We start from the raw sequence: 10679 nt of genomic DNA on the forward strand, positions 1-10679 counted from the left end.
CTGATACTTCAGAGCCTCCTGGTAGGAAAAAAAAAAAAAAGAAAGATTTCTCCTGTTCAAATGTGCAAAGGGGGGTCAGGAGGATGTGTAGATAAAGCTGCTCATTCTAAGAGGTGACTAAGACCAGGAGGATGTAGAAAACTCAGGTTTTCAGCAGAGGATGGAGGTCATAAGCCACCCTTCCTTGCTCTCTTTTTGGAAAAATAAATCTCCCCAGTGAGGTTAGAGCTTCCGGTAGCTGGGTAAAAGAGGAAGTAAAAGACTCATACTAAGAATCACACATCATAATTTAAAAAATGAAAAACACTCATCCTAAACAGCAGTGAAATCAGCAGTTAAGTCAGCCCCACTCCTCACTTTAGAGAATTTTTATAATAGTTTAAGGGTGCAGAAATTGAGAAGTAGGGTCATGTTCATACTGAGACGAATACAGAAATGTCTGTTAGGAACACAGGGACAACAGAAAGGGAAAAGAGAAGATTGTGTCCATGTTCGTGCAGTTTGTGGTTAATTTATTTTGAAAAGTATAAATGAGTTCTGGAGAATGGATGCCTAATTACTAATATCTACATATATCACCTCCTCTTAAAACAGGTTGGAAAAGGCTCACATAGGCAGATTTTGTAAAAATGTGTTGCATCCATTAGCAGAGTTCACAGGGTGTGCTCTGATGGGAATTTAAAAGGATCTTTCCTGAACCTCACAGTCTCTACTCCAGCAGTTTGTCAGTAGCTATGGCTCATCATGTGCGGTCTCTTACCAGAAGGAAATGGAAAACACACCCTGGGTACCCTGCATGCACCTGCTCCCCTGTCCATAATCTTCTGCTTGCAAAAGCATCATGTAGAAAAGAAAGCCAGGGGCACACATCACCTTGGATAGCAGGCTCCTTGGAAAGTAACCTTGTAAATATGCCTAATTGATGTATAATTTTGAATTTCAGACATCTAATCCAGGTGGAAGGAGAAAAATCATAAATACAAGATACCTGCAAAGAATAGTCTTAATTACACCATGGGCTACTGAATAAAATGATTACATTTTCTACACTGTAAATTTCGTACAATTAAATGTAGTGGTGTCACCTTATAAAGTGTTTCAATTTTATAATTATTTCAGTTCATTTGCTCAGAAAAAAACATAAGCACAAATTTACCAAGTATCACCCAAATCTAGTCATTCTACTTCTAAAGGAGTGACGTGGATGTTAGTTGTGCTTGTCTGAGCTTAAATAGATCTTGACATATTTAAGGAGCTGTTAAAATTGATAACATCAGGGATGATAGCCCTGCTAGAGAAAGGCATTCAGTCACACTTTATTTATTCGCATTCTAAGTTACAGACATGTATTTATAAAGGGCTTAATGCTGGGAGGAGGGATTTCAGTTTTTATGCTTCTGGACCCAGAACCTTCAGTAGTCAGTTGCTGCTGCTGTGTTGCATGTCTGTCAGTGGCAGCACACAGCTACACTGAGGCACTGGGCTGAGGCCAGGACCATCTGGTCTATTTCTCATCCTACTATGTTCTAGTGGAGTAATGGGTGAGGAAAAATGCTGTTTCTCTGGGTCACTTCTATAAAAACTACACTTGTGATGCTTTGCTTGATGACCAACAAGGAAGCAAGAGGCTATTTCTGAAGTTAAAAAATGTCCTAGGAGCCACAACTGGCAACCAGGGATGCCCCCCCCTGCCCCGCGCCCTCTATTTTTCTCATGTGGGGAAATCGTGCAATGAGTCAGAAAGCTGGGAGGGCCATGTCAAGGAATGAGGCTGACCCCAGGTACACAAGTGGAGCGTCTTGGCTTTGTTATCATTTCCACTATAATTAAACATGAGCCTTTCTAATGAGACACATTCTCCCTCTTAATTAGCCAATCCCCAGCAGAATGTTTAGCACCTCGAAGCTGCCTTAATTCTTCTGTGTTATTAAAGTATCATCACTTAGCACATTCCAGCTTGAAAGTACCTTAGGGGTATAGAAAAGACTTGAGACAACCCTCAGAGGGATTTTCCAAGGCTCCTTGCTCATAGCTAAATACAGCTGTGGCAGCTTGGCCTGCAGGTCTTGGATCATTTCCTACTGCCTTTATTCCAGGTTTAGGAGGGAGGATGGGCATTCTGACAGCAGTGATTAGAGGCAATGCCAGGGTACCAGGTGGTTCAACAGAGAGGATTTCCTGTGCAAGGAACTTGTTGCAAAGGTGCTAAGAGAGTTGAAAAGGCCAGTGCAGCAAACAGTGGGGTAACCCAGAAATCCACACCATGAAAAGGCTCTGTCTGCCCCTGATTCTCCAGACTAGCACACTACTGCACTGAACTCATAGACCCCTAGCAGCGCTAGACAGTGACTGCTTTATTCAGAGCCATGGTGAGAAGGGCAAGAGAGAAAGAGAGAGAGGAGGAGGAACAGCCAACACCCAAGACAATGTGCAACATGCAGAGCTGGGGAAAGGCAGAAGAAAGACTCTGGCTTCAGTTCCTTCTCCTCCAGCTCCTAGGCTCCTTTGGATGCTCCCATTGGCTGAAGCTAGCCAGTAGCCATGGAAATAACTTGGCTTCCTACATTGTCAGCCTTGTGACTCAGAAAAGGATAGGGTCTTTTAAATGCTCACACCTGGTGAAAAGCAAGCAGAAGCATGGAAGTGCATGGTTAGCTCTAGTTCAATCTTTGGAGTCCCTTGTTCACATAATAACCAACTCACTTGCTAGGGGCTCCTGAATCATAGCACTTTGAATTCTCTGAGCTCTGGGGCCAATCTATAAACAGGGGTGATAGAAGTATTCAATGCAGGGTCTTCTTGAGGGCTGCCTGAGACTCATGTGAAGCACAGACAGCTGTGGATTGGCTTGAGGTTGAGACGTGGACACATGGAACAGGGGGATTCAAAGTACAGACTTCAGACGTAGAAAGAAACAGGCTCCCACCACCATTCAGCAGGACATGGGCCCTTGGTTTTAACTTAGACTCATTCACAGATTGATCCAGTGAGAAATGGCAAACTAAGTTCACCCTGTGGGCAGCATGGTGAAGGAAACAGTGAGGGAGGGTGGTGTTGTGCATGTTTGAGAAAGTGTCACGTGGCAGGAAGATGTGTCAAGCAAAGAATCTAAGGGTTGGGCATGAGTTGGGTGAAGCTTCCACCCAGGATGAGAAGGAAGAGAGCACAGCACACGCAAAGGTTGTGAGGTGGGTCCATTTCAAACACTGGGATTCAACCACTGTGGTGATAGCACAGTGAGTAAGGAGCAAGACAAGGCCAGCAGTGAGAGAGGGTGGCAGGAGGGCTTGTAAGAGCTTCTTGCTGTGTCAAGGGATAGGGCTTGAAGGGAGAATAAGTTCTTTCCATTCGGGAATTCAAGTGTCACAGGGGCTCACAGATTTGAAATCAGCGCATGTGGTGGCAAGCCATCTTCAAAGGGAGGTTATGGCTGTGTACCTGAAGATAGCTGATGAGGGTACAACCAGGCTGGTGGGGTTGTAGACAGTTGAGGAAGCTTGCAGTGCAATCAAAACTGACCGGTAACTATATCGAGATAGGAGAAGCACAATGACCAATGATATGCCAGGTTTCTAGTGACTTCATCAGGGTACTGCCATTCACAAGCACAAATTGGGAAGGGACAGGTGTACAGCATGGAGAAGAAGAAGTGCACAAAGTAAGAACTGGCCTTAGAAAGGACATAGACAAAACAATAGCCCACAGACTGAGAAAAGATATTCACCAACCCCACATCTGACAGAGGGCTGATCTCCAAAAAATACAAAGAACTCAAGAATCTATTATCCAAAACACCAAACAATCCAATTTAAAAATGGGGTACACAATCAGAAGTTAGCTGGTGGCGCTATGCTTTAAGGCTCTGGGAGTGCTTTACGGACAAGCACACAACAATGATGCACAGAGCATAGCAACCACCCTGGGAGGCCCTATGGGCCATAACAACCAGTTGACCAATCAACACAGGGCAAGCCCTCCAAGCCTGGAGGCACACCAATCCTGAGCCTGTGTGTACCCCTAGACACTCCCCTTACGCTACCCTATAAGATCTCTATGCTTCAAACTGTCTTTGCTAGCCATCCGCCATGGCAGGTGGGTGAAAGACCCAAGCTAACATGGGGTTAGCTCGTTAAACAACAATAAAGCCTCATGCAGTTTGCATCAAAAAAAAAATGGGGTACAGAACTAAATAGAGAATTCTCAATAGAGGAATCTAAAATGGCTGAAAGACACATAAGAAAGTGTCCAACATCCTTAGCCATCAGGGAAATGCAAATCAAAACAACTCTGAGATATCATCTTACTCCAGTCAGAATGGTCAAAATCAAAAATACCAATGACAGTTTATGCTAGAGAGGATGCAGAGAAAGAGGAACACTCCTCCACTGCTGGTGGGAGTGCCAACTTGTACAGCCACTTTGGAAATAAGTATGGCGACTCCTCAAGAAAATGGGAATGAGTCTACCACAAGATCCAGCAATTCCATTCCTAGGCATATACCCAAAAGAAGCACATTCATATAACAAGGACATCTGTTCAACCATGTTCATAGCAGCATTATTTGTAATAGCCAGAAACTGGAAGCAGCCTAAATGCCCCTCAACCGAAGAATGGATAGAGAAAATGTGGTACATTTACACAATGGAATACTACTCAGCAGAAAAAACAATGGAATCTTGAAATTTGCAGGAAAATGGATGGAACTCAAGAAACCATTCTGAGTGAGGTAACCCAATCACAAAAAGACAAACATGATATGTACTCACTCATATGTGGACCTGCTTTATGATACATAGTTGTGACCATGCTTTATCAGAGCTGTTTTTAATGATGTTGCTCAGAATGGTTTCCTTCCAGATGATGATTGAGAAGCTAATTTTAAAAAAAATGGTGCCAGGTACCACAAGAGTAACAGAACTGTTCTGTTTTCTGGGATTTTGTTTTTTACTTTTTTTGTTTTTTTTTTTTTAATGGAGTGTGCTGGATGTCTCTACAATTTTGTTCAAATCACTGCAGAACCTGGAAAAGCTGTTGCTGCTATTGATGCATAACATACTGCTATTATTGATATATATATATATATATATATATATATATATATATATCCTTAGGAAGCAGTATATTTGGAAGACCCAGCTTAAGAGCATTGGCGGCTGGATACATGGTGTGCTCTTACCCACTGGCCAAGAGGAAGGCATTCATCATGAGCTGTGGCTCTGGATATCATGTTTATTAAATACTACAGCCCAGGAAGCTACAAGGAAAGAAAAATATACTCAATCTGGAGAACGGGAAGTCCTGGACTCTTCAAACAGTTGTAAAATTTCTTCTGAACTGCTTACATTACTTTTGTGCAAACAAAATGGCCATATGCAAAAGAGTTCAGCCTGCTGCTGTAGTATTCTTTAATATGCCTTTCAGGAAAGCACAGTGCACACTTGAAAGTTAAGAAAAATCTGTTTGCAATTCATTAATGTTACCGTGCTTTTCTTCAGCAAGAGGTTCTGCCTTTTATAACCAAATAAATGGGACAGACTTAAAAACAGGGGTGTGATGGGAGGGCAGTGTTCTATTCTCAAGTGTAAAATAGAAGATGGAAGGAAACAAATGCCAATTCAGCCAAAGGAGTAAGCCCAAACTCGTTGGGTAAATAAAATCTAGGGTGTACACCAGAAACAGAGGCCTCCAGAGTTTGCCAGCTGGAGGTGACACTAGCAAATCAAAAGGTCATATGACCTCCTGAAATTACAAAGCCATTCTACAAGCAGGCCTTTCATACTCTAGTAAGAATCTCCAACTTTAAACATTACAGTCACCTTGTTGCCTGCTTTCGACTCAATCCAAACCAGACTTTCAGCTTCATGTATAAAAGGCAGGACTCAATGGGATCAATTTCGTAGGATCACAGCCTTTTGAGGCCCCAGTCTGAAGAACTGTGTCTAGAATTTACTTGGAGTATTTTCTACTGAGAATAGTTTCTCCGCCAGGAGCTGATAAAGGTAGAGTTGGCATGGGTAAAATCAAATGAGGTTATGTGCTACACATCCTTGACCACTGGCACACTCTCTCCAGAAAGGCCGAGGCAGAATGGAGTCCACGAACTATTATGAACTTACTCTGAATTTTTGTGGGTAGCTTGTGGTGACTTATGAGAGGTGAGTGAGTTGGCCATATGCTAGAAGCTGGCATTAAGTGAATAAAATTACAGCCAGCCTGGCAGAGAGATGAGTGAGGCTGCCTGCTGCAGAGGTATCAGAGAGCAGGCCACCTGTGCCATGAATGCTGAGGCATGACAGTTAAACTCATTGTAAAAGTTGTGTGTGTGTGTGTGTGTGTGTGTGTGTGTGTGTGTGTGTGTGTGTGTTAACCACCACCTTTCTGAGAAGAGAGAAAGGGGGAAATGGGAAGAACAGGAGGGTAGAAGAATGCCTTGTACCTACACTCAGATTTCACTTTGGAACACTGAACAGTGCAAACCTGCATTTTTTGAAATATTTGCTCCTTTCTTTAAGAGCCTGTTTCTAAGTTTGCCTTTCCTTTGGAGAGTACCCAATCTGTGAACAATGAAAGAACAAGACCGTGCTTGGGAAGTGAATCAGTTTGTAAGGGTCTAACCAAGTGAGCATGAGGACCCGAGTTTGGATTCCCAGCACCCCATCAAAAGAAAACAGGTTGAGGAGCATGTGACTGCATTCAAGGCCCATTCTCCTGCCTCAGCTTTTCTAGTGCTAAGAGAAGTCTATTATGTATGCCTGAATGTCATAGGCTATAGTGAGAAAACCACAAAATTACTAACATGCTTATTGAAACAATGGTTTCTTATAAAACCAAATTTTAAGGACTGGTAAATCCATCTGGAGGAGAAATTTCTCCCAACTCATGCTGGAATTGTAACATTGAACCATCAACAACTTTCAGATTACTTATTAATTGGATTATATAAATTATTACCTTGTCTTTTTACCAAAAAAGCCCTACATTTTTGAGACATCTAAAACACGCACACACAAAATATAAATTTAACAAGAGAATTGCAACATCATTCTAACTAACTCCCTTTATGGAGCAGAAATATATAATAATCTATAACCCATCGCAGCTGTTTGGCTAGAATTACCAATTACCTTTGGTACCCCAGAGATGCTTTCCAGATTCTTTAACAAGTCCTCACAGTAAATTTTTAAACCAATTTTCTTAAAGGCAACTGATAAGATTTAAAACCTCTTAGGCAAGAGATGACGAGGCTCTCTACTTAAACAACTCGAATATGAAATCAAGGCTTTCCATGACTACAAGAAGATGGAGACGGGAACTAAAATAAAACACAACGCAAAGAGCTGTGACTATTTTAAACAGCATTTCAATAAAGTTTGGAACTATGCTTTCCCCTCATGTTTGGATATGGTTGTGGTGGATTTATGGGAGACCATGTCAAATGTATCTGGAAGCATGGTGACAAGCATTGGGACATCTGTGGTCTCTCCTTGTCCCCGGCTCTAATGACTTCTGAGCCAATGCATTTGGGAAAGGCCTGTTGTCATTCAGAGAGTTGCAGAGACAAGTAGCTCATCCAGAGCCTTCCCAGCACCTCACAGGCAAACTCAATCAAGAGGTTCAGGACAAAATGACAGCACGGTTTAAGTAACTTGATTAGGCAGAATCAATAGGGAATGCTCAGGAAGTTAACAACATGATTACTTAAACAGTGAGTGGTGGGCCGGGGGCGGAGCTGGGCAGACGAGCTATGCACACCACCTCTTCTGGCTGGGGAGGGTGAAGAACTTACTGTACAAGCATAAGGACCTGATTCAGATTCTTGGGCCTGAACAAAAAAGTCAGACATGGTGTCACACCTGATCCTAGACCTGGCAAAGTTCGAGGATACGTTGATCCCAGGGGCTCACTAGCTCACCAACATAGCAATCTCCAGGTTCGGGGAGAGAGGCCAGCTCAGAAAATAATGTGGAGAAACAATTGAGGAAGACGTCCCAGTGTCAAACTCTGGCTTCCACAACAGTCTACACAGGCAAGCACACACACACACACACACACACACACACACACACACGCTAACATGGTGACTTTATAGTTACAATGCACACATCTCCATATCTATCTATATTTGAGTGACACTCCTTTATGTGTTAACACTAATTTTCCATCTTTATTATGGTTTTTGTCCCATGTCACAGTAAATGTATGGTGTGCACAAGCATGCAGGCATGTATGCACGTACATGTTCCTGTAGGCAGGTGCTGGGATGGAACTCATATCCTCATGCTTATTCAGTAGCCACTTTACCAACTGGGCGTCCCCTCCAGCTTTCCCATCATGCATCTTATTATTTTAATTGACCATACAATGGGTTGCAATCTGATTATCTAGTAGGTATATGTAACATGAAGTTGGAATGATCAGATGAGGGCAGTTAGCAATGCCGTCCCCTCAAATGCTACTAACAATTTTTTAAAAATGATTCACGTGTACTGCCCTTCTCTTTCTTTAAACAGAGGAGTGTGCCTCCCTGATCCTCACCTGTCTCTTTTGCCAGTTCTGGGACTGCCTCCTCATGCTCCCGGACACATGTGAAACGGTATGCATCAACCTGTGCTGCCCCTCCCACAGGTACTACTCCGCCTCGGATGAGAACCATCCACGCAATGATTGCAACTTGACCTGTGACATGGACTGCAGCCTCTTTGAATCCTGCCATGAGACCAGTGAGTGCCTGGAGCTGGCCATGGAGATATCAGAAATCTGTTACCGCTAGGGCAAGGAGAGAGAAGCACGTGGGTGGTCGGTCCTTTTGGCCACAGCGGGGAATTCTATTACAATGCATCTGAGCTAAGAGTTCCATGTGCCCAAATGCAAGGACCATACATGTTTCTTGGATGCTCTAGGCCATTTTATGCTGCACCTGTCTGGGAAAGCTACTACTGTCAACTCTGTGGTCTTGTTCCAAATTTCACAACCGCATGGCTTGCTGCAAAATATGATTCTTGATCACACACATGATGAACAAATTGCAAATACCTGTTAAATGCCATAGGTACAAGATGTTTCTTGACTGTTAAATAGCATGCTAAACCACACTACGCTCTTGACTCGGGAGCCTGTATTGTGGCTCCAACTTCATTCATGAATTCAGGACAAATTATGCTTTCTTGTAGGCTCAACACACATTAGTTATCTTTCTGATGGACTCATGCATAAACATTATACATTATTGGTTATTATTAATAATGCATTGTATAACATCATTTTATAATTAAAAATTTATTTATACAGTCTCTTAAAATTCACTTATATGTACAGTTTAGGTAGGAAAGGGAATTAAATGAATCAGAAACCATGTTCCTATAATTAAAGCAGATGTCTTTGAAAACTCTCCAATGAATCTTGAACCTGGTAGACTTCAGGAGAGCCCTATAATTCTAGGCAATATCATTATATGTCTGTGGCTGCATCCTAAGAGGTCATGCATATTCTTAATTGGTTACATAAAGATGCTTCTTTACTACAATAAGCAAAAATGGGAGCCATGTGCATGTTTCGGGAATATGATCTATGTTAATCACATCTTCGCTTTCCTCACTTCTGTTTGTCAGGTGCAATAAGCAACAGGATATTAAAAGGAAATCAGTTCATTTTACTAAACTATCCCACGTACCGGCACCTAAAATAAATACACCTGCAGGGCCTTTCACAGCTCGCATTTCCCCATGCAGCAGGCATGCTCTGGCCACCACAATTCTAAAACCAAAATTTAATTTTTTTTTTCTGCTAGCAAAGTAACCGATGGCTACATTGAAAACTTCTTTTGCCCTTACACAGTTGCAAAAGGCATGATGCATGCTACAAAGTTACTTTCAAATGGAATAAACCAAAGCACACACCTGGCAGGAAAGTTACAGCTAGGTGGAAGAAACTTGGCAATCTCTTCACTTTGTAGGTGTGGAAGAGTGAGGAAACGCTTTGTTCATAGGCATGCATGCATGCCTTCTCATGGATGGAACACAGTGTGTTTCATATGAACTTACAAAGCACAACATAGCAGCAAACAAGTGAGTGGACAAATGAAAGTGGGTGGGGTTGAGAAGCGCTTGTGTGGGCGGAAGGAAGAAGCCCTTCAACAGTCCCCAAAACAATGGTTTGGTTTTTACATTGTTTTACTCTCCTCCTTTGGGCAATTTTAGACAAAAGCTATATTTGTTTGCATAGTAAACTAGCATTATTTTTTTCTAATCTGTATAACATTTTCAAACATTGGACAGAATTAGTCTTTAAAAACTACTGCTGAGCTGCCTCAAGATTGTACTTAACCCCTCTTATCTTGCTCCTGAAAGTAGGGTATGTATCCATGGTTAATGCTGGTTTTCCTTTTCTATGGCTATTACGTCATCCATGGACCACAAAGCATGAGAGTATGCCATCCTCAGCCCCAAACATTTCTTTGTATCTATCTTTCAAAGCTCAAAGTCACAACACTGGATGTTTTGCATATAATTCACAGATCATTAAAAAATAACGTGGAGGGCCATGGTGGTACCACCTAAATTTCAGCAACTGGGAAATCAAATCCAGGGTATCGGCAATTCAGTGCCTCATTAGATACATAGCAAGTTGGAGACCAATCTGGGGTACACGTGATGTGTCATTAAAATTATAAAAACACAAAG

General features: G+C 42.2%; 1 protein-coding gene across 1 annotated transcript in view; it reads left to right on the forward strand.

Annotated features, from left to right (window-relative positions):
- Positions 1–8770, forward strand: part of Mdfic2 (MyoD family inhibitor domain containing 2) — a 104162-nt gene extending 95392 nt beyond the window's left edge. The window contains exon 3 of the mRNA XM_035448610.1: positions 8511–8770. Within this exon, the coding sequence (XP_035304501.1) occupies positions 8511–8770 (260 nt within the window). The remainder of the gene's footprint in view (positions 1–8510) is intronic.
- The last annotated feature ends 1909 nt before the right edge of the window (positions 8771–10679 follow it).

This window comes from Cricetulus griseus, chromosome 8, assembly GCF_003668045.3.
Source record: "Cricetulus griseus strain 17A/GY chromosome 8, alternate assembly CriGri-PICRH-1.0, whole genome shotgun sequence".
Lineage (NCBI taxonomy): Eukaryota > Metazoa > Chordata > Mammalia > Rodentia > Cricetidae > Cricetulus > Cricetulus griseus.